The sequence below is a fragment of the Salmo salar genome, chromosome 09, assembly GCF_965601325.2.
Source record: "Salmo salar chromosome 09, fSalSal1, whole genome shotgun sequence".
In the NCBI taxonomy this organism is placed as follows: Eukaryota; Metazoa; Chordata; class Actinopteri; order Salmoniformes; family Salmonidae; genus Salmo; species Salmo salar.
Genome location: NC_138299.1, coordinates 123,337,542 through 123,360,661, shown reverse-complemented (window position 1 = coordinate 123,360,661; position 23,120 = coordinate 123,337,542). Strand labels below are relative to the sequence as shown.

The window sequence follows — 23,120 nt, the reverse complement described above, 5'->3', positions numbered from 1 at the left end:
CAGCTTTCTGTATCATGATCTCTCTTCTTTCCACTACCGACCATTCCGGTGCTTGACCCTCATCCTTCTGCTCCATACCATCAGAACTGACACCCATATCGTTAGCATTCCACCACACCTTTTGCTTCACCAACCTTTTCTCCATTTCCTCCATTTCGTCTGCAGTACTAGCCGCCATTTCCATCCTTCAACCCTCTCTCCCCTCCAAGTTGTCAGTTCTAGTAATTATATTTCTATGCATGTATTAATGAAGTGTCACGTGCTCGGAAAAGACACCTTACTGCAATAATTATTCAGCATAGTAAACAAAACCAATAGTAGGCTTATACAATCGGCATTAACTTTAAATGAGAGTTGTGGATATATCCTACGTTAAACACATTTCATGTAGACAACATTTTTCATTTCAAATTTTATCAATTTATCTATGTAAGCTATTTAAGAATCGCGTGTCTATTACCAACCACGTCCCCTTCCTTCCGCTTCGAATGGTTGCATGCTCTACCGTGAGGCTGTTGCTATAGTAACAGATACGGAGAGCAGACAGTAGTGGCGCTGGTGAGCGACAAATAGCGAAAGGTGTTGAGGGTTTCTGAATGTGAAAGCGTGAGGAGGAACGACGTGCGGATAAGGAGGCTGCAAGAAGGGGGGAAGTGACGGCTCTGCTTGAAAAGAAAGAAATGTCGGAGAGGATCGCTTCATCATGTGGAAACCTTTATGATACCACGTCACTCCTTCTCCAGTACTGCAATGGTGAGTTCACCTTTGAATTGCTTGCAGCTCTGAGTCGACCGGTTTTGATATTAACCGTGGCACACTGCTGGGACTGTAGGTTTGCATGCACCTGTTTGCAGGTTCCCTACCAGTTTACACGAAACAGAGATGTAGCTCGAGCTACAGATTATTGAATAGAATGTTAGCTTGCATCGTTAGAATGATCTATGATCGATCTATCCATCCATCATAGAGCAGGTTGTCGTGAACTTCGTTAACCCACTGCTATGTTGTGATAGGTGTAACCCAGAGCCATGTATTTAGAAAAATATTTGGTTCTGTTGTAGCCGACCTGCAAACCCTCTTTGACTTTATGTAAAATATTTCCCTACTGGGGGAAAACAGATAGGCTATCTCTATGATATTTAATAGTAGAACTATTTGCATTTTATGGTTTCACTGTTTCAGATGAAGTGTAATTGCCTTAGAGAGAAGAGTGGCAAATTAATTACACTCTTGTGGCTTCATCTGTCTGTTGTAAATTAGAGAATGGTGTTCACTTTTTGAGGGGCAGCAGGGGCTGGACATGACTGTAGTGTAAAGGGTGATCATAACAATACAGCCCATCAAAGAAAAGCTGATGCAATGATGCTGTAACTGGCCACATCACAAGACCAGGTTCATGCACGTGAGAAGAAAAGAAAACACACACCTCTGGTAATGTCTTTTACTCTACAGTATTTAGTTATATTTTATGCACCCATGCTATCCAATACAATTTGACATGGCTCACAAATCCAATTATGCACGTAAGCAGTGTGATAAAATTGAACTGTGAGTAAACGTACCTAAATAGACTTGAAAGGTAATTAATGTATTGCAGAACAAAAATCTGTGAAACTCAGGTTCTGTGTATTGGGCTACATGCAGTTCTAAAAATAGCCTATAAGTAGAAGATAGCCTACCATATTGAGTGACAGGTGGACAGACATGGAGAAAGGCATGTCATCTGTTCAAATGACCCTGTAACCATGAGAAGATATTTCCCATGGTCCAACCGGGGTGTCCTGCCATGGTCTCCGTTGGCCAATGCCTACCCAGCTAGGACATAACGTTCTGAGAACCATATGTTTCTTAGAGCTTGGTGAAAGTGTGGTTGTCCCATGGTTATTTTGCATACAACCCTACCACAACTTTCTGTGAATGGTGCAGGACAGTTGCTTGGCTTTGGAACATTCTCAGCACATTTAAGTCACTTGACATTATAAAAAAAATATCTTGGTATTTCATTACTTTAACAGAACGTTTCCTTAAAGTTCAAACATGGTTACATTTCATTTCAATTTTGGTAATGTTCTAGTCTCGTACGAACCATCCTGATCTCGCAAGCTTACATTCTGTTTCGCTACACGGATACAGTTTGGTCACGACAAGATTCAAATCATTTGAGCCTCTCCATTCTATCCGCTGTATGGCCAGACCAATCAGCATCCTCTGATAATCTGTGGGCACAGAAGTCGAAAATCATAACAACAATGGCTGCTCCTGAGGAGGTTGGTGTTGATGCTGCTATAGGAGCAGTTATATCAGAACTGGAGGACCTAGCTTCATTGAAAGAACAGCAAATAACTGCACTGAAAGATTTTCTCAGGGGAGATGTTTTCAAATCACATTTTATTTGTCACATGCGCCTAATACCAGAGGTGTGGACTCGAGTCACATGACTTGGACTCGAGTTACAAATATGATGACTTGCAACTCGACTGACTTTAACACCAATGACTCGTGACTTAACTTGGACTTGAGCCTTTTGACTCGAACTGACTTGATACCCTCCCCGAGCCCAAAAATTAAAAATTATGCTATTAAAAAAAGTGTGTAGCGCGTCAACTCTTCATTTAACGGATTACAGTTTGGACAGCAGCCAATCAAATTGTGCCAGTGGGGAAAATGTTGTGCGTGGAAGTGCAGAGGAACGTCGGCGGGTGAATTCAGATGGAGCCCTTGGAAAGATGATACCCTAAATTTATTATTTTCGGATATAAAGACTACGCTGTAGTCAAGAAAAAATGGATTGCAACTTGCAAAACATGCGGGAAGAAACTTGCGGGGCTACTGCCGCCGCTCAATTACAGATTTGAACAATATCAGATGAACAAAAGTGTCACAAGTGAACCACAACAGTCTCCAATCTGACAGTTCATGGAGACCCGTGTAGGGCAGTACAGCATGAATCATCCACAGCAGAAAGCTATCAATAATGCAATACTGTCTGACCTGGTTATTGATTGCACCTTGCCTCTCTCTATTGTGGAAAACAAGAGTTTTCGTCACTTTCTGTCATTGGTTGACAGTAAGTACAGCCCAGTGTGTCGTAGAACATTGACATCAAAAGTAGAGTACCTCGCTAAAGAGACGTTCAAAACCGAAAACTCAGTTGAGCAACACAGACCATGTTTCAGTCACAGTGGACATTTGATCTGACCGAAAGATGAGGGGGTTCCTGCACTGTGTGGAGAGAGGATACAGCTCAAGTCCAATCTCTTGGCCCAAATCTTCAAAGGCCCACATACGGCCGAAAAGAATCTGTGAGCAATTTGAGGCCATATGTGGTGAGTACAGCATTAAAGATAAATTGGACTATATAATTAGTGACAATGCTGCCAACATGAGAAAAGCATTCACGGTGTGCTTCCCCATTGAACAAGAAGATGAAGTACATGACGAAGATCATCTTGATGACCCAGAGCTCTGGAATGACCTAACCCAGGAAGACCAGCAAACAGTGGATGCTGCTATTGCAAAAACAACTGCGCTTGCAGTGTTTTGCCCACTCCAGCTGGTGGTGGGAGATGGTTTGAAAGAAACAAAAGTGATGACTCCTTCTCTATCAAAGTTATCAAAAATCAGCACTGCTGCATACAAGCACAACATTCAAAGAGGTGTTTGAGGCTGAATTTGGGGAAAGAGGCATCCCTGCTGCTGTCAACACAAGATGGAACTCAACAAAGGGACAAGTGAAGGCAGTTATCCAATGTGACCATCTAAAGCTCAGTCATGTTCTAGAAAAGGCTGGGCACAAGGAGTTGTTGTTCACAGTACGGGAGTGGAATAAGTTGAAGGAGTTGGTGGACATCCTGAAGCCATTTGGAGAAGCAACAGATATGACACAGGGGGTGAAGATAGTCACAATCAGTTATGTTGTTCCCTCGGTCCTGTCCCTGACTCACCACCTGGAACAGTGGAAGCCTCACGTCCATTGCCTGAGCGGCCTGGTCAGAAGTCTCCAGGCATCCATGAACCAAAAGATTTCTTGGAATCTTCATCAATGTGAAAATGGCCAGGGCACAAGATGGAATCACTGCCCCCTTTTCAGATCCAGTCTACCTCAAAGCAGCTACCTTGGATCCGGCTTTTTCTCTGATGTGGGTGGAGCACCATGTGCTGGTCAAGGAGGAGGTGGCACAAAGAGTGAAAGGTAAATTATTATTGAGTTTAATGTAACTTTTTCTCATAATTTAATCCAATTGACTGCAACAGTAATACTTTTTCAGTTTACCCCACTGCATCACCAATACTCTAATACCGGCCTTTTTGTTTTTGCTTTTACATGTTTTGCCAGAACTGATTCTGCAAGATGCTGCAGGGACTGAGCAAGCACTGCCTCTTGTTCATGAGGAAGAGTGAGAGGACCATAGTCTTGGACAAGAAGAAGGGCTGTTTGCAGCATACTGTAAGAGGCAGAAGAAAGCTGTTGGGACCACTCCAGCACTACAGCTAAGTCACTACCTTGACATATGTGAAGGACAGAATGCCCTCTTGTTCTGGGCAATGAACATGAAGGCTCTTCCTTCACTGTCCCGAAGGGCCATCAGGGTCTTGGCAGTGCCTGCCTCCAGTGCCCCAGTGGAGCGTGTCTTCAGCAATGGTGGCATCATACTGCGGCCTTGTGCACAAATGACTGACAGACTTTTATCGAATTTGGTATTTGGGCAAATGCAATGCATCATAGGGCCCTGAGATAAGAAAAAATGAAACTGTTTATGCATTACACATACACTCACACACACGTAGTCTCCATGTTCAGGTTTTATCTCCCATCTTAGGGATCTGTATTTGTTTCTCAGACATTCAGGCCAGTGTTCAAATTGTAGGCCTACTTGAATTTCATTAGCAGTTGTTTTGATGTACCTTTTAATAAATGATTGTAACTTTATGGCAGGATTGATTTAGGTGTTTAGAGTATATCTGGAGAGAGAGAGATTTTGTTTTTGTTGTCATATTGATGTGTCTTTCTCATGGCTACCCATTTATTTCCATGGAAATATAAAGTTTATTTGGAAAGTAATAAATATTGTAATAAACCTGTTGTTGAGGTTATTCACTGTAGCTCTGTTGTTTTACTAGATCTGTGGTCATAGCCAATATTCGTACAGTACCCTTCTACTGTCACGTCCTGACCATAGAAAGCTTTTATTTTCTATGGTAGAGTAGGTCAGGGCGTGACAGGGGGTTTCGTCTAGTTTTATTTTCTATGTTGTGTGGTTCTAGTTTCTGTATTTCTGTTGTTTTTTTGGGGATGATCTCCAATTAGAGGCAGCTGGTCATCGTTGTCTCTAATTGGGGATCAAATTTAAGTTGTTGTTTTTCCCACTAGGTTTTGTGGGAGATTATTTTGAGGTAGTGTATGTTTCACCTCTTCGTCATGGTTTGTTATTTTGTTTAGTAGTTTATTTGTATGTCTTGCATAGTTTCACAGTTACAATAAAATGTGGAACGATACACACGCTGCGCCTTGGTCCGCTCCTTCATACGGCATTCGTGACATCTACTGCCCTTGCAAGTCATTGCCACTCTTTCCCCTCGGTTGGCACACAGTCTTACATGGAACAGGTTCTGGAATGGGAAGGGAAAGAAATCCCCCTTGACTTACACCTGGAACACCTCAGCTTCTTGAAGTCATTTTTGAAGGGCATGGGTACAAACATGACTGAGCAAGCAGCAGACAGGATTATCAAGTCCATTGGTGTCCTCAAGGACTTGATGGACACCACAGATGCTGAGTTAGCAGCATTAAAGTCTAGTGGCATCATCATGCTGCTCGCCAGACTGGGGACATTCTAGCCTTTGTGGAGGTTGTCAGGGAGGCAGAGTTGTTCAAAACCCAACCAGGCAGAGTTCACAGCATTCCCTGATTTAAACCGAAACATTCTCTCAAAAGTGAAGTACAGTGAGTTGTTTTTGATTTAAAACAACTTAGGTGCCAGGCTAGCTGGGGATGTGGATGGCTTAGTCTGACCATCAAACCCTGTCTAAGAGGTAGACTGTGATTGGGAGTTAAGGTGCAGGAGTAGGCTAAATACACTAATAATGTCACTGTAAATATTTCTTATTAACTTGTATTTATCAGTACAACTTTTAGTCTGCTTTTATCTGTCTAACAAAGTACAAATCTAACTTTGATTTATGCTTCTTGATTAATTCATAATGTTGAAATTAAACGACACCACTGACAGTCTTGAGCAACAGTTATGACGGTTTGCATTTGGACAACTAACAACATACAGATGGTAACAAAGGCTCATTTCAGAGCAGTCATTCAACTAACTAACTACTATAGAACAACAATGTTCGCAGCAGAAATTGTGCCTTAAGTTACCTTCTGTCTTATGTACTGTACAGTGCCATGAAAAAGTATTCACACCCCTTGACTTTTTCCACATTTTCTTCTGTTACAGCCTGAATTGAAAATGTATTGCATTTTGATTTTTTTGGCACTGGCCTACATACAATACTGCATAATGTCAAAGTGGAATTATGTTTAATTAATTTAATTAAAAATGAAAATCTGAAATGTCTTGCGTCAATAATTATTCAACCCCTTTGTTATGGCAAGCCTAAATAAGTTCAGAAGTAAACATTTGCTTAACAAGTCACATAATAAGTTACACAGATTGAGTCCATGCAACAAATAATAGTGGTTAACATGATTTTTGAATGACTACCTCATCTCTGTACCCCAAACATAATTATCTGTAAGGTCCCTCAGTCGAGCAGTGGATTCCAAACACAGATTCAACCGCAAAAACCAGGGAGGTATTCCAATGCCTCGCAAATAAGTGTACCTATTGGTAGATGGGTAAAACAATAAAAGAAAAGAAGACATTGAATATCCCTTTGAGCATGGTGAAGTTATTAATTACACTTTGGATGGTGTATCACTACACCCAGTCACTACAAAGATACAGGCGTCCTTCCTAACTCAGTTGCCGGAGAAGAAGGAAACCACTCAGCGATTTCACCATGAGGCCAATAGTGACTTTAAAACAGTTACAGTGTTTAATGATTGTGATAGGAGAACTCTGAGAATGGATCAACAACATTTGTAATTACTACACAATACTGACCTAATTGACAGAGTGAAAAGAAGGAAGCTTGTACAGAATAAAAATAATACAATACATGAATCCTGTTTGCAACAAGGCACTAAAGTAATACTGCAAAAAAATATTTTCAAGCATTGTTGTGGCTGAATCATGTTATGGATATACACTACCGGTCAAAGGTTTTAGAACGCCTACTCATTCAAGGGTTTTTATTTATTTTTACTATTTTATACATTGTAGAATAGTGAAGACATCAAAACTATGAAATAACACATATGGAATCATGTAGTAACCAAAAAAGTGTTCAACAAATCAAAATATATTTTATATTTGAGATTCTTCAAACAGCTACCCTTTGCCTTGATGACAATTTTGCACACTTGGCATTCTCTCAACCAGCTTCACTTGGAAGGCTTTTCCAACAGTCTTAAAAGAGTTCCCACATATGCTGAGCACTTGTTGGCTGCTTTTCCTTCACTTTGTGGTCCGACTCATCTGAAACCATCTCAAATTGATTAAGGTCGGGGGATTGTGGAGGCCAGGTCATCTGATGCAGCAACTCCATCATTCTCCTTGGTCAAATAGCCCTTACACAGCCTGGAGTTGTGTTGGGTCATTGTCCTGTTGAAAAACAAATGATAGTCCCACTAAGCCCAAACCAGATGGGATGGCGTATCGCTGCAGAATGCTGTGGTAGCCATGCTGGTTAAGTGTGCCTTGAATTCTAAAGAAATCACAGACAGTGTCACCAGCAAAGCATCCCCACACCAAAACACCTCCTCCATGCTTTACCGTGGGAAATACACATGCGGAGATCATCCATTCACCCACGGTTGGAACCAAAAATCTCCAGTTTGGACTCCAGACCAAAGGACAAGCAAGTCTTTTCTTCTTATTGGTGTCCTTTTAGTCGTGGTTTCTTTGCATCAATTCGACCATGAAGGCCTGACTCACACAGTCTCCTCTGAACAATTGATGTTGAGATGTGTCTGTTACTGAACAGTTGATGTTGAGATGTGTCTGTTACTTGAACTCTGTGAAGGATTTATTTGGACTGCAATTTCTGAGGCTGGTAACTAATGAACTTATCCTCTGCAGCAGAGCTAACTCTGGGTCTTCCATTCCTGTCGTGGTCCTCATGAGAGCCAGTTTCATCATAGCGCTTGATGGTTTTTGTGACTGCACTTGAAGAAACTTTCAAAGTTCTTGAAATGTTCCGTATTGACTGACCTATATGTCTTAAAGTAATGATGGACTGCTAATTTGAGCTGTTCTTGCCATAATATGGACTTGGTCTTTTACCTGGTCTCTCTATCTTCTGTATACCCCCCCGTCACAACACAACAGATTAGCTGAAACGCATTAACCTGTTGGGGGTAGGGGGCAGTATTGACACGGCTGGATAAAAAACGTACCCGATTTAATCTGGTTACTACTCCTGCCCAGTAACTAGAATATGCATATAATTATTGGCTTTGGATAGAAAACACTCCAAAGTTTCTAAAACTGTTTGAATGGTGTCTGTGAGTATAACAGAACTCAAATGGCAACCTGAGAGATTCCTTTACAGGAAGTGGCCTGTCTGACCATTTCTTGAACTTCTTTGCCATCTCTATCTTTTACAAAGGATCTCTGCTCTAACGTGACACTTCCCACGGCTCCAATAGGCTCTCAGAGCCCGGGAAAAACCTGAATGTCGTCATTCCAGCCCCAGGCTGAAACACATTATCGCCTTTCTCAAGTGGCCGATCAAGGGACTGTGGGCTTAGGCGCGTGCACTGGCCGCCCCCGTCTTTGTGTTTTTTCCTCTGTTTACCGAAAAGGAGAATCCCGGTCGGAATATTATCGCTTTTTTACGAGATAAATTGCATAAAAATTGATTTTAAACAGCGGTTGACATGCTTCGAAGTACGGTAATGGAATATTTAGACATTTTTTGTCACGAATTGCGCCATGCTCGTAACCCTGATTTACCATTTCGGATAGTGTCTGGAACGCACGAACAAAACCAACATTTGTTATTGAAGTAGAAGTCCTGGGAGTGCATTCTGACGAAGACAACAAAGGTAATAACATTTTTGTTATAGTAAATCTGATTTTGGTGAAGGCTAAACTTGCCGGGTGTCTAAATAGCTAGCCCGTGATGGCTGGGCTATGTACTTAGAATATTGCAAAATGTGCTTTCACCAAAAAGCTATTTTAAAATCGGACATATCGAGTGCATAGAGGAGTTCTGTATCTATAATTCTTAAAATAATTGTTATGCTTTTTGTGAATGTTTATCGTGAGTAATTTAGTAAATTGTTAGTAAATTCTCCGGAAGTTTGGTCATCATCTGGAGGCGGGAGCAGAAGTGACCAACCACCAAAAACTTCCTTCCATGCACTACAAAAAAAAAAGCAACTACCACTTTATAAATCTTCTTTACACTCTCTTTGGATAATTCATTCCAATCATTTTAAAGTTAACAGCAGGTATTTTGCATGTAAGTTTAAGTATTTTGATATCTTCACAAATCTACAAAACTAGTATGCTAGTTCTGAACGTCACATGCTAATGTAAAAAGCTGTTTTTTGATATAAATATGAACTTGATTGAACAAAACATGCATGTATAGTATAACATAATGTCCTAGGGTTGTCATCTGATGAAGATCATCAAAGGTTAGTGCTGCATTTAGCTGTCTTCTGGGTTTTTGTGACATTATATGCTAGCTTGAAAAATTGGTGTCTTGATTATTTCTGGCTGGGTACTCTGCTGACATAATCTAATGTTTTGCTTTCGTTGTAAAGCCTTTTTGAAATCGGACAGTGTGGTTAGATTAACGAGAGTCTTGTCTTTAAATAGCTGTAAAATAGTCATATGTTTGAGAAATTGAAGTAATAGGATTTTTAAGGTATTTGAAAATCGCGCCACTGGATTACACTGGCTGTTGCGTAGGTGGGACGAATTCGTCCCGCCTAGACCAGAGAGGCTAAGAGGAAAGAAATTCCACAAATTAACTTTTAAAAAGGCACACCTGTTAATTCAAATGCATTCCAGGTGACTACCTCATGAAGCTGATTGAGAGAATGCCAAGCGTGTGCAAAGCTGTCATCGAGGCAAAGGGTGGCTATTTGAAGAATCTCAAATATAGCATAATTTTGATTTGTTTAACACTTTTTTGGTTACTACATGATTCCATATGTGTTATTTCATAGTTTTGATGTCTTCACTATTATTCTACAATGTAAAAAATAAAGAAAAACCCTTGAATGAGTAGGTGTTTTAAAACTTTGGACCGGAAGTGTACTTGTAATTGTTAAGGGCTGAGGAGTTTTGCAGGATAAAAAGGAAACGTAATGGAGCTATGCACAGGCAAAATCCTAGAGGAAAACCTGGTTCAGTCTGCCAGACACTGGGAGATCAATTCACCTTTCAGCAGGACAATAACATAAAACACAAGGCCAAATCTACACTGGAGTTGCTTACCAAGAAGACATTGAATGTTCCTGAGTGGTCGAGTTACAGTTTTGACTTAAATCTGGTTGAAAATCTATGGCGCCACTTGAAAATTGTTGTCAAGCAATGATCAACGACCAATTTGGCAGAGGCTGAAGAATTTTGAAAAGGATAATGGGCAAATGTTACACAATCCAGGTGTGGAAAGCTCTTAGACTTTGAATCTGGTTGTGGCTAGGGTTAGTCCATTGTTGATATAGTCCCAAAATGTTTTGCATGTTGGCAATCAAGTTTTCAAGATATGTAACTTTCAACATACAGAAATACAGCCGTTATGATGCTTTCAAAGTTATATCTCCAATTTCCATGTGTCCTATTTGTGCTCGAAGTTCCAAAAAGTTTACCAAAAATAAGCTGTAAATGTTATTTAAAGTCTCTTATTAAAACATTCAGTGAAAGTTTTAAAGAAGTTATTCAAAAACCTCAAAATAATCATTAATAACCCCCCCCCCCCCAAAAAAAATTTCAAAACAGTGTCACATACATTATGTTTTATTGTCACATAGGTGCAGTGAAATGAAGGATCCAGAGTAAAACGTTGTCAGAACCTCACTGCAACCTAAAAATGAACGTTCCCAAAACATTCAAAATGATCACTTCTGTTCTCAGAACATTTTTAAAAGTTTAGTTTTACCAGGTTATGAAACGTATGGCTTCGTTCCTACAACCAATGTGAAACCAAAAACGCATGTTCCCACAACTTGTGCTAATGTGCTATTTGGGTAGCCTGGATGTGCTGCAGACTTAGGATCTGTTCCAGGCTGCGGATCACCCCAGACGGTGGAATACAGAGGGGAGCAGCTCAGCTCCTCTGCCAAAAGGAGGTTGAATTGGCTTTGGAGCCATCTTGGTCAGGGTTGACCAGCTTCTTTACTGGTTGCTGTGTGTGTGTGTGTGTGTGTGTGTGTGTGTGTGTGTGTGTGTGTGTGTGTGTGTGTGTGTGTGTGTGTGTGTGTGTGTGTGTGTGTGTGTGTGTGTGTGTGTGTGTGTGTGTGTGTGTGTGTGTGTGTGTGTGTGACCAAAGCTCGAGTCTGGACTCTGAATGGTCTGGTGCTGACGATTTAGCTCGTAGTGTCACTAGAGGTTAAGCACTTCAACAGCTGAGATAGCAATTGAGTGTACAGGTGTATTTTATCCCGCAACAAGCTATTGATTTATTATGAATGCGAACAATAGAAGGTAAAAAGGCTTGCAAAGGTAAATGTACTTTTAACTTGTGACCATCTGGCCCATTTGTCTTATTGACTGACTCAGATGGCGTGCCACAACAATGGCTCATATATTTGGAAATCTCAGACAGGTCAGCAGGTCAGCGTTCAGGTGTCTTAACCACTTTCATGGTGTGACAGCTGGTAGTGGGATCCCCTCTCTAGGGTTCACTCACATTGTTACTCATGTAGATGTTGGTCCCAGTGGTGTGTGTGTGTGTTATTGATAGAGAAGACCTCAGTGACTTCCTTGGAGATGAAGGCAGGGGGCTAAATTGTGTCTCTCATTCTGTCATTGATATTATGTACAGTATGATTCCAGCCATGCCATGGTGTGGCTGATGTGAGCACATACACATGTATCTGTGTGTTAGTGAGTGAGTGTGTTTGTGTGTCATTGTTACGTTCCCCAGTTTCTGTTGTGGTTTGTGTATTATCATGTATGTATTTCAGGAGATGGATTCCTGAAGTTCTCAACGAGCAGCTGATTGGGCAATCAACATTGATTGTTTGGAGAGCTGACCCCGCCCCCTCATCAGGACGCAGCTGTCTCCAATTACTAACTTCTTCTGAAGCTATATAAGCCCCAGTTCTGTTGCTCAGAAGGGAGATGATTGCTGAGAGACGAGGCTAATGGCTGAGGGTTATAGCATGTAGGTTGTTTCCAAGAATTTTGGTATGTACTGTGTCCGTTGTTGCTGAGGGAGCTGATTGGTTGTGTGTGTCAATAGGATGCAGTGTTTTGATTATTGACTTACATTTGTGTAATTCTGTTTCATTTGTTCCCAGGGGGGAAGGGGAAGGCACCTAGGGAGTGCTTAGGCAAGAGGCCCGCGGGCATACATATACCCGTAGTAGTTTGCTGTCTATGCACACTAGGAAAGACCTGGGCGGACCCTCCCCTGTATTTTGGTTAGTGCACCAGGTGGTGCTAGATAGGTAAGTAGTGGGTAGTCAGGTAAGGTAGGAGAGGGGGCTTTGATATTTACTTTCTTTGCTTTGGTTCCGTCCAGCCCCTTTTTCCCAAACCTTACCACGTGAAGGAATAAATTCCCTGTTAACGGTATTCTCTGCCTATTCGTCATACTTGTTCACACCTACACTTCCCTACCTTATTCACAACAAGGAGAGTTGAGTTGTAGCAGGGTGTTGCGTTCCCTCTTTCTAGAGGCGTGCGTAACATAATGGGGGCTCATCCGGGATCCCATTAAAACCCCCCGGACCCTGCTGCACTGAGCTTTCTGTGATTTGTGAGTATGGGTGACTAGTTTAGTTTGTGGTTAGTTCAGTGTTGAGCGTCATAGCATTAGCTATTTGTTGGCTCTTGTGTTTGGTGTAGTAGTTTACAATGGCTACTTTTGATGTACAATCCTTTTTGGATAACCCGTCGTGGGAGGTGTTTAATAAGTGTCGTAAAAGGGATTTAATGACCTTGGCTGACCATTATTCATTGTCTATTTCGCACAATTTAGTTAAGGCGGAGGTTAAGAAACTAGTGTTAAATGTATTGTTAGAAGAGGAGGTGCTTGTGTTACCGCTGCCTGAACCTACTACCCGTGTAGGGGATGTTGCTGCTCCTGTAAGCCCGTCGGTTTCTGAGACCGAAGGCGAGGCTAAAGCTCCAGCCACATTGCCCCGTTTTGATCCGCTCTCCCCACTGTCAACTGGTGATGCCAGAAGGGATGTCCGTTCTATACAGTTTCAACTGGAAGCGGAAGAAAGAAGCCCCTTTTTCCCAAACCTTACCACGTGAAGGAATAAATTCCCTGTTAACGGTATTCTCTGCCTATTCGTCATACTTGTTCACACCTACACTTCCCTACCTTATTCACAACAAGGAGAGTTGAGTTGTAGCAGGGTGTTGCGTTCCCTCTTTCTAGAGGCGTGCGTAACAGTCATGAATGGAGGAGACTCGGATCCCACCCACTGCAGTCTCACTTCCTGGTAGTGCCTGGCTGTTTCTGCAGCAGAGTATAGGTCTGGCCCCCAGCCAAGCCAGCCTCCGGCTGCATCCCACTGCTGCTGCCGCTGTGGAGGCAGGGCTGCAGGGAGCAGTGTCCTGTTACAAACTGTGACTCGCCTGTCTCTTTGTGAGCTGCACGTACCACTAGGGAGGAGGAGGAGAATAAGGGGGGGGAGTGTTGGTCCAGGAAGAGGGAGGCAGAACAGGCACTGGCTGTAGAGGAGAGGAGGGGAAAACCCTACATAAGAAAGAAGCCCAGACTTGGCATCCTGGGAGCCCCCAAGAGAGCTAAGGAGAGGAGAGCAGGCTGTCTGACGGAGTGACTGGCTGGCTGGCTGAGTGACTGAGCATGACAGGTAAGGGAAAGCAAGCAGAGCCCAGAGCCCTATGAATATTTCAGCAGGCTTTGGTTTCGCCCCCGACCTCCATTGTCCTCTCGCATCACACAGGGTCTCATCCCTCTCCACCTTATGCCATATTGCTAATCTTCCCTCTTCCCCTCCCATTCCCTCTCTCCTCTCCCCATTTCCTCATTTTCATATTATATCATTAGTAGCCATGCATTTGTAACACTGAGGCCACCTGCTTTAACTGTGCTAGCTGTAGCTGTCCTTTGCCTGTGCTGTGTCATCTGGTGGAGGCAGTAAAGAGAAAGTTATTGAGTATGCATCATAAGCCTGCAGTCTGTCGGACAGCTACTGTGTGTAAAGTGCGAGGGGGGGAAGGCTGTTTCATTAACAAAGTAATGTGATGGTGTTGATGTGGACTCATTGTTGAATAATTAGGTAGGTTTAAATGAATGAATGATCACACTTAATTCATTACCAGAAACGTTTCAATTAGGTGTTTTTAGTTTGTGACATGGGGATGGGTGGAGTAAAGCTCCATAGCTGTGGTTGTTTTGTAACTTGCAGTGTTATTTACATTTGCTGCAGAGGCGATTTGAAATCTTATCAATGCTTTATTCAGCAGATTTCAAATTGTGACCAAGGTTATAAAGCACGCCATGGTTAATTGACAGCATCAGCCAAGTAATTCAATTTGGGAAAAGAATCTTGCTGGTTATTTCCCTAATGAAAAACGATACCTAAGTCCCCATAAAATCCAATAGGTATTTGTCATGTCGGAGTATCCAGTTTGACATGTTCTTTCATTTCCCCTCCTGCTGAATAAAAACCTCTTACAGATGTTGGGATTTTTAAAGTCAAACTCTCCACTCTGCCCAATTTTGAATATGTGTGTTGTTCCACAATATTTCTGACTGAGAGATGAGATCATTGGTTCCACTGGGTCTGACAGGCAGAGTAAATAGGCATGTCAGTCAGAGTTTGCATTATACTCAGAAATCATGTTGGTAGTACTGCATGATAGAGATGCATATTAGTCCAGGTAGAATTGTCGTATGCAAATAAATGGCTCTTGGTCATTTGAATGGCATATGATGATAACGAATACGGGAATGTTATCAACTAACAAACAGTCGTCAACTCAGCATTATACTGTATGTACAGCATGCTGTTGCATTGTCACAAAATCTGATTTAACAGCATTGTTTTGTTGAAAGACATTTGAAAACATTGTCAGACCTTTCAGTTACAGGGCATCCTATCTGATATTGCACAGTTAAGCATTGGAGCTGAAACAGAGGATTAAATTGGACAGCCAAACAATGTCATCCCAGTGAAGGACGAGGGGTTAGGGTCTATCTAGCATCACACAATGGCGAAGGTGCATGAAGATGTAGTAATTCAGAAATGACGTCATTGTTTTACCACTATTCAATTAGATTTTAAAGTACGGTGCGCGACATGGTTCAACGCGCTAATGAATCAGCACAATATACTTTTTCAAATTGCCGGTGTCTTGGAGCTACAACTGGGGTACCCAGGTATAATGTGCTAATGACAACACACAAAAGAGTAAAGGAGGCCAATGTACAATACAGTTAACTTAGCAACCGAGGCATTTGTGTTAAGTGCATGGGGGCCATCATCTTTATGCACCTCCGCTATTCTTCAGTGATGTAGAGAAAAAATCTTCAAAACGGGGTTGGCCTCAATTTTGTTTCAAGCAAATACAGCTTTTCATCTCTGTCAGAAACCCCAGCACTGTCATTTTTGGTGTAGGAATCTAAGACCAACATATTGTTTGTCAAGGAAGTAGCCTAGTGTAATCTTTATTAGCAAAAACAAACACAAAGTTTGGAGAATTATGCAAATTCCTGCTACTGCACTAGGTGAACAACAAAACACCTTTGTTCCATGTTCCTGACACCATCTCTTATCTGTCATTCTGTCCGTTTTTCCTTCTCCCGCTCTCTCTCTCTCCCTCCCCATTTCCCCCACTCTCTCTCCCTATCTCCCAGATGACAACGTGTCTTCGGGCAGCACCATGGACGTGGACGACCGCCTGTCCCACCTGGAGCAGCGTGTCCAGTTGCAGGAGGATGAGCTCCAGTTGCTGAAGGCTGAACTAGCCGATGCGCTGCGCAGACTGGGTTACTGTGAGGAGCTGACCCAGCCTGTGGCCGGAGCTGGGGGGAGGAGGCCTACCGTGGCCGCACCCACCAAGAGTGAGGGGCTGGGGAGCTAGGAGGCTGGGACCACGTTAGACCATCGTAGTCTCGTCGACATACAGTTGAAGTCAGAAGTTTACATACACTTAGGTTGGAGTCATTAAAACTTGTTTTGCAATCACTCCACACATTTCTTGTTAACAAACTATAGTTTTGGCATGTCGGTTAGGACATCTACTTTGCGCATGACACAAGTCGTTTTTCCAACAATTGTTTACAGACAGATTATTTCACTTATAATTCACTGTATCACAATTCCAGTGGGTAAGAAGTTTACATACACTAAGTTGACTGTGCCTTAAACCAGCTTGGAACATTCCAGAAAATGATGTCATGGCTTTAGAAGCTTCTGATAGGCTAATTGACATAATTTGAGTCAATTGGAGGTGTACCTGTGGATGTATTTCAAGGCCTACCTTCAAACTCAGTGCCTCTTTGCTTGACATCATGGGAAAATCAAAAGAAATCAGCCAAGACCTCAGAAAAACAATTGTAGACCTCCACATGTCTGGTTCATCCTTGGCAGCAATTTCCAAATGCCTGAAGGTACCATGTTCATCTGTACAAACAATACTACGCAAGTATAAACATCATGGGACCACGCAGCTGTCATACCGCTCAGGAAGGAGACGGGTTCTGTCTCCTAGAGATGAATGTACTTTGGTGCGAAAAGTGCAAATCAATCCCAGAACAACAGCAAAGGACCTTGTGAAGATGCTGGAGGAAACGGGTACAGAAGTATCTATATCCACAGTAAAACGAGTCCTATATCGACATAACCTGAAAGGCCGCTCAGCAAGGAAGAAGCCACTGCTCCAAAACCACCATAAAATAGCCAGACTACGGTTTGCAACTGCACATGGGGACAAAGATAGTACTTTTTGGAGAAATGTCCCCTGGTCTGATGAAACAAAAATAGAACTGTTTGGTCATAATGAAAACTAACCCTCTGTGGAGAAATTGTTAAATTAAAGGGACCAACTACAAATGCTGTTTATTTTTTCACTTTCCATATGTGATATATTCTTTCTTGTATAGTCAAAGTTGTATAGTCAAAGTTCCTTTTTGGTGGAGACTTGCAAGCCTAAGAACACCATCCCAACCGTGAAGCACGGGGGTGGCAGCATCATGTTGTGGGGGTGCTTTGCTGCAGGAGGGACTGGTGCACTTCACAAAATGGATGGCATCATGAGGAAGGAAAATTATGTGGATATATTGAAACAACATGATCTCAAGACATCAGTCAGGAAGTTAAAGCTTGGTCGCAAATGGGGCCTTCCAAATGGATAATGACCCCAAGCATACTTCCAAAGTTGTGGCAAAATGGCTTAAGGACAACAAAGTCAAGGTATTGGAGTGGCCATCACAAAGCCCTGACCTCAATCCTAATGAAAATTTGTGGGCAGAACTGAAAAAGTGTGTGCGAGCAAGGAGGTCTACAAACCTGACTCAGTTACACCAGCTCTGTCAGGAGGAATGGGCCAAAATTCACCCAACTTATTGTGGGAAGCTTGTGGAAGGCTACCTGAAACGTTTGACCCAAGTTAAACCATTTAAAGGCAATGCTACCAAATACTAATTGAGTGTATGTAAACTTCTGACCCACTAGGAATGTGATGAAAGAAATAAAAGCTGAAATAAATCATTCTCTGTACTATTATTCTGACATTTCACATTCTTAAAATAAAGTGGTGATCCTAACTGACCTAAGTCAGGGTATTTTTACTTGGATTAAATGTCAGGAATTGTGAAAAACTGAGTTTAAAAGTGTTTGGCTAAGGTGTATGTAAACTTCCGATTTCAACTGTATTAGCTGTAATAGGAGAGTCTAGAAGCTTGATATGTGAGGCTACTTCTACTGAGGATGTTGCATTATAAACCTGATGCACAAGGCGTGGAGAGTGTTGGTTGCCAGCCAGGGGGAATTGTTTTTAGATGGTCATACCAAGGATCATTTGGCTATGTGATTTGGAATCAGCTTAAGGTATCAAAAAATATATATAAACATTTGTTGATTTAAGCATTTAATTTGGCCCATAGAAACGCATTGAATAACAGCTTCATACATGGATAAACAGATAATAAAAATTATTTTTTAAATCTAAAGGAAGTTTGATATAAGAAAGATCAGGAAACTATATATATTTTTTACATGTATTTAAAGATGAGACTTGCAATGGAGATAAACCATGTACTGTATTTAGTCTTTGGTAAGAATTTGCAGTGTTGATTGAAAAACTTCAATAACATACATCTGTTTACTGAACCATTCTTCTCTCCCTCTTGATGCCAGTGCGCCAACTCCTGCAAGCCTTACCATCCAAGCCTCTCACTCTCAGCAATGGTTATGTCCAGCAGAAACGTATGGGGGGATACCCTTCCTCCCCCTCTTCTCCCAAAAAGGAAGTGTCGCTGTCAATCAAAAGGTAAGACATTGTCCGAATGTGTGGATCTAATACTGTTTTTCTTGGTATACTTCTAATGTGCATTTCCAAACTCAACCTTAGGGTGGCAGTGTGGCATTGCATCTACTGTAGAGTAGGCACTGCAAACTAATGACTGGGGACATTTCTTGCCTTTCATATCCCTCTCAATACCCTGGTTCACTCTTCACCCTCCCCCTCTTTCCACCTCATCTTTTTCCTCTTCCTTCTTCCCCCTCTCACCTATCCTCCCCCACCAGGAAGAGCATGTCGACGGAGCGCCTCTCCACGGCCAGGAGAGAGACGGTGTCTGACAGCAGAAGCAGAACCACCTCATCCAGCAGCTCCGCATGTGGCAGGAGCAGGTGACAGTTTGAAACAAGCACAGACACCGCTAACCCTCTCAACACAGACACTGACTCAGCTAAACCTCGAAACACTGACACAGCAATCACTCCTGCTCTTTCTGGCTAAATGAGAGATCATGGTGTGCAGCCAAGCAACCCCTCTGACTGACAATGATGTAGTCATTGGCTAGAGAAGACCAAAGCAGGGAGCACCTTAGCACTGCATTCTCACATACTGTACGTTTATGCTTAGGCCGCTCAGTGTTACACTTAACTATGTCCCTCTTTTATCCACAAGGCATCTGTAGCCGTAGCTTACGTCGGTGCTAATATACATCTGTGCATACCTCATATACATCTGTACAGTCGACCCGACATCTGAGAATGGGTGTACAGCTCATCTCTGATCTCAGGGGAAAATATCAAGACCGCTTGCCACATACTGAGCAGCCATATCTGCCTCCCTTGCCAGATATACTGTAAATACCCTTTCTTTCTCCCTTTTTGATCAGACAGGTGACATATGGTGTGTGTCTGTGTTCTTCCCAGCTCTTCCTCGGGCTGACATTGTATTCTGACAGTAGAGGTCCCAAGGTCTCGGTGTGGTTTTGTTGTTGTCCAATTTAGGACACTCTGATCAGTAGACCGATCGTTGTTTTTAACCTCTCGCTGTTCAGATCAGATGACAAAGGATCATTAAACACTTGTGGGAATGCACCACGGATGCATTGCTGTGTAACACCGTGGTGTTGTATTTCTGTGGAGAGAGCATGTGAATGCACGCTGTATGTTAGACTGGCTTGAATCATTTAGACTCGTGTATGTGTAATGTCTAGGGAGGAGAGGAGACAGCCAGGGAGGGAGGTGATATGATCTCTCTATGTTGACAACATACGTATAGAAATACAGATCTGCTGATGTGTTTTAACATGTACTTCCATCATTTTAGTCCAGTGTTATGTAGGTTACTGTATTTAACAGCATCATTATTGACATACATCTAAGTAATGGTGAACACAGCAGTCGATTAATAAAGGAAGATGGAACAGTGTATTCACAGTCAAATGCATGGTTGGTTGCTTGTACCGAACATAAACACCCCACACCTGCTCATTGTTTGAATAGTAGATAACAATATCTGATTGGTTTTATAGAGGTGCTATTAAGCTTTGAAAGACAGATGGATACAGTCACTCGTCCACTCCCTCCTCCCTCAATGAGCTCGCTCTGCTGAGGGTGTCAAATTTCAGGGGTGTAGGTAAAGGAGGTGTGGTTACCGAGCAGAGGGGAGGTCCAGCAGAGTAAGGAAGTGCCTCCCCATTGGTGGAAAAAGTGCCCAGTAAAGTTAACTGAATCAACAAGGAAGCCTGTTAGTTGTCGACAGGGTTCTGTTTTGTGAACCACCTTGCCAACACTGTGCTGTTACCTAACGGAAAAGTTACCATGAAGAGATCACCCAGGTAAAGGAATGCTTTATACTTAAACAGTCTTCAGTTAGGAAGGAGATTGTTTAAAAAGCCATTTTGAGTGGATGGATCGTTTTTTCCAACAGGAAGCAGTAACTTTTTTTTAAATTGTGGTCATGCAGACCTTTTGATGGTTTTATTTTCAGTGGGGTTTGGGAGGGGCAGCACAGAACAAAGGTCAATTGTGATTTACAACAAACTGTTAAAGGTGCAATATGCAGAAATCACTCTGCCATTTCCTGGTAGAAAAAAAACGAATAGTTTGCACAGAGAACATATCTTCTTAGACTTGCTTTCAATGAGTGAAGGATCTATAACTCACATTTCTATAGGAATTTGGTCAGGTCACCCAAAAAGTAACATATTGGCGCTTTAAGAGCCACAACGTTTGGTCTAAATGCATATTGTTGCGGTATGGTTTTGGAAGCATAAAGTACCTTATCTTTCATATCGGCAACAAATTATTTTCAAAAAAGCTTAAAGTTAAATTGATACACACCTTTTATAAGGTTAGGGTTATGGTTACCATATTTCCATGTTACAGCGCTGATTACTGAAGACAAACGGAAGAAAGAGGCGACCACCTGTGCTAATTTGCTTTCTAGCACGCTCCGAACACCTGTGTGTAACGGAAAAAGTACGCCAGAAAAGGGTTGTAACTGAAAAATACTATAGGCTGCAACTGTGTTAAAACAGTGTACAATAAGTATATATTTTGCATTTGTGAAATTATTTTAATGTGATGTGAAAGTAGAGGGCTTTATGTTTCCAAAACCGTATTGCAAGCGAGGATTATTAACGTTACTAAACATTAACAGTGTAGGGATTGTAGTTCACATGGTCCCAGGTTAGCTTAATATTGGACTAAAGGAGCCTAACAGTACTCCTTAGTCCAAGGACCTTACATGTTCTGTTTAAAGGGTGAATTGGCTCGAAGCCAAAACAACCAAATACTCCATCTAGACGTGAATCGATTCTCAATTGCGTTACGGTTCTAGAATCATAAATACCTCTACTTTAATATAACCTCAAAATTATTTCACAAAACACTCACTGTACACTGTTTGAACCGGTTTTAACACAGTTGCAGCTGACAGTATTTTTCAGTGACAACACGTTTTGTCTGTCTTCTGTTTACACACAGGTGTTCAGAGACGCAGATAGTTGATTTAGCACAGGTGTCTTCCCTCTGTTTTCTGTAAACGAGTGCTGTAACATGGAAGTATGGGTGCGTGGTGACCCTATAAAAGTGTGTAGTAATTCGACCTTTTTTAAAAATTATTATTTTTTCGCTGATATAGCATATATAAGGTCCTTTTGTTACCAAAACTGTATCGCAAGCGATGCGTGTCAACGTTGACAGAGGATCAGGGCTCTTAACTAAACCCCCTGATCGGAAGATACCTTTGTGAATAGACACTAGAGTTGGCGTCTATGAATAGGCTAGTGGGAGCGCTGTCCCGTTCCAGTTTTGGGCAGATCCTAATTACATTACGGGTGTGTGAGTCAACAAACCAAAAAGAATGGGCGTTTTTCCCACATGGGCTTGATTTTCTATGACAGAGAGGGGCTTACTTTTAACATTCCCCCCTCGCTGTTGCAATGTTTCAGTTTCATTGTGATCGTGTGTGGCTGGTTTGGATTACTGATTCCTCTTGCTCTGCAGAATGACTATTGATTAGCACTTTTGCTCATCCACGTGCATTAAACATATCGACTGACGCACCCTGATTGCAGACTGGCTCGATGGTATAGCTGAGCCTGAGGACGAGGAACAGATTGAATGTATTTGAATGGCAAATTTGATTCAGGGGTCTGAACGCATGCAAATACTGGTTGAGGAAGAGCTCATGATATCCTGTTTGACCACTTTTCTATCTCTCTATGCTGACTTGTCATACAGTGTTTGATACAGTAGGCTCTCAATCACTTCGCTGCTGGGATAACACAGCTCACTGAGTGCCTAGCATTAATTTGCTCTGAAAATCTCAGCCGTATTGTCTGAGTGCACAGGATCTTGACTAAAACCACTCTCCCCGCTGCTGCAACACCATCCAGTAATTGCCTGAAAGACTCAAACTGCAAGACCACTACATTATTGGCCACAATTTCTGTTTGCTTTATGCTAGACAACTGTTCAAATCAAATAAATTTTTATATAGCCCTTCGTACATCAGCTGATATCTCAAAGTGCTGTACAGAAACCCAGCCTAAAACCCCAAACAGCAAGCAAAGCGTGTGAAAGAAGCACGGTGGCTAGGAAAAACTCCCTAGGAAAAACTCCCTAGAAAGGCCAAAAACCTAGGAAGAAACCTAGAGAGGAACCAGGCTATGAGGGGTGGCCAGTCCTCTTCTGGCTGTGCAGGGTGGATATTATAACAGAACATGGTCAAGATGTTAAAATGTTAAAATGTTCATAAATGACCAGCATGGTCAAATAATAATAATCATAGTAGTTGTCGAGGGTGCAACAAGCACGTCCGGTGCACAGGTCAGGGTTCCATAGCCGCAGGCAGAACAGTTGAAACTGGAGCAGC

General features: G+C 42.1%; 1 protein-coding gene across 3 annotated transcripts in view; it reads left to right on the top strand.

Moving 5' to 3' along the window:
- The first annotated feature begins 609 nt into the window (after window positions 1-609).
- The window catches only part of LOC106612693 (echinoderm microtubule-associated protein-like 2), a 35,435-nt gene continuing 12,924 nt past the window's right edge, over window positions 610-23,120 (top strand). Inside the window, exons 1-4 of one of the 3 annotated variants that reach the window (XM_014214108.3) lie at window positions 610-753; window positions 16,138-16,344; window positions 18,641-18,773; window positions 19,031-19,135. In XM_014214108.3, coding sequence (XP_014069583.1) covers window positions 681-753; window positions 16,138-16,344; window positions 18,641-18,773; window positions 19,031-19,135 — 518 coding nt within the window. In that variant the 5' untranslated portion in view covers window positions 610-680. Of the gene's footprint in view, window positions 754-13,969; window positions 14,129-16,137; window positions 16,345-18,640; window positions 18,774-19,030; window positions 19,136-20,342; window positions 20,578-23,120 lie in introns of those variants that run through there. The other 2 variants (XM_045724393.2, XM_014214111.3) reach the window with 2 other exon arrangements.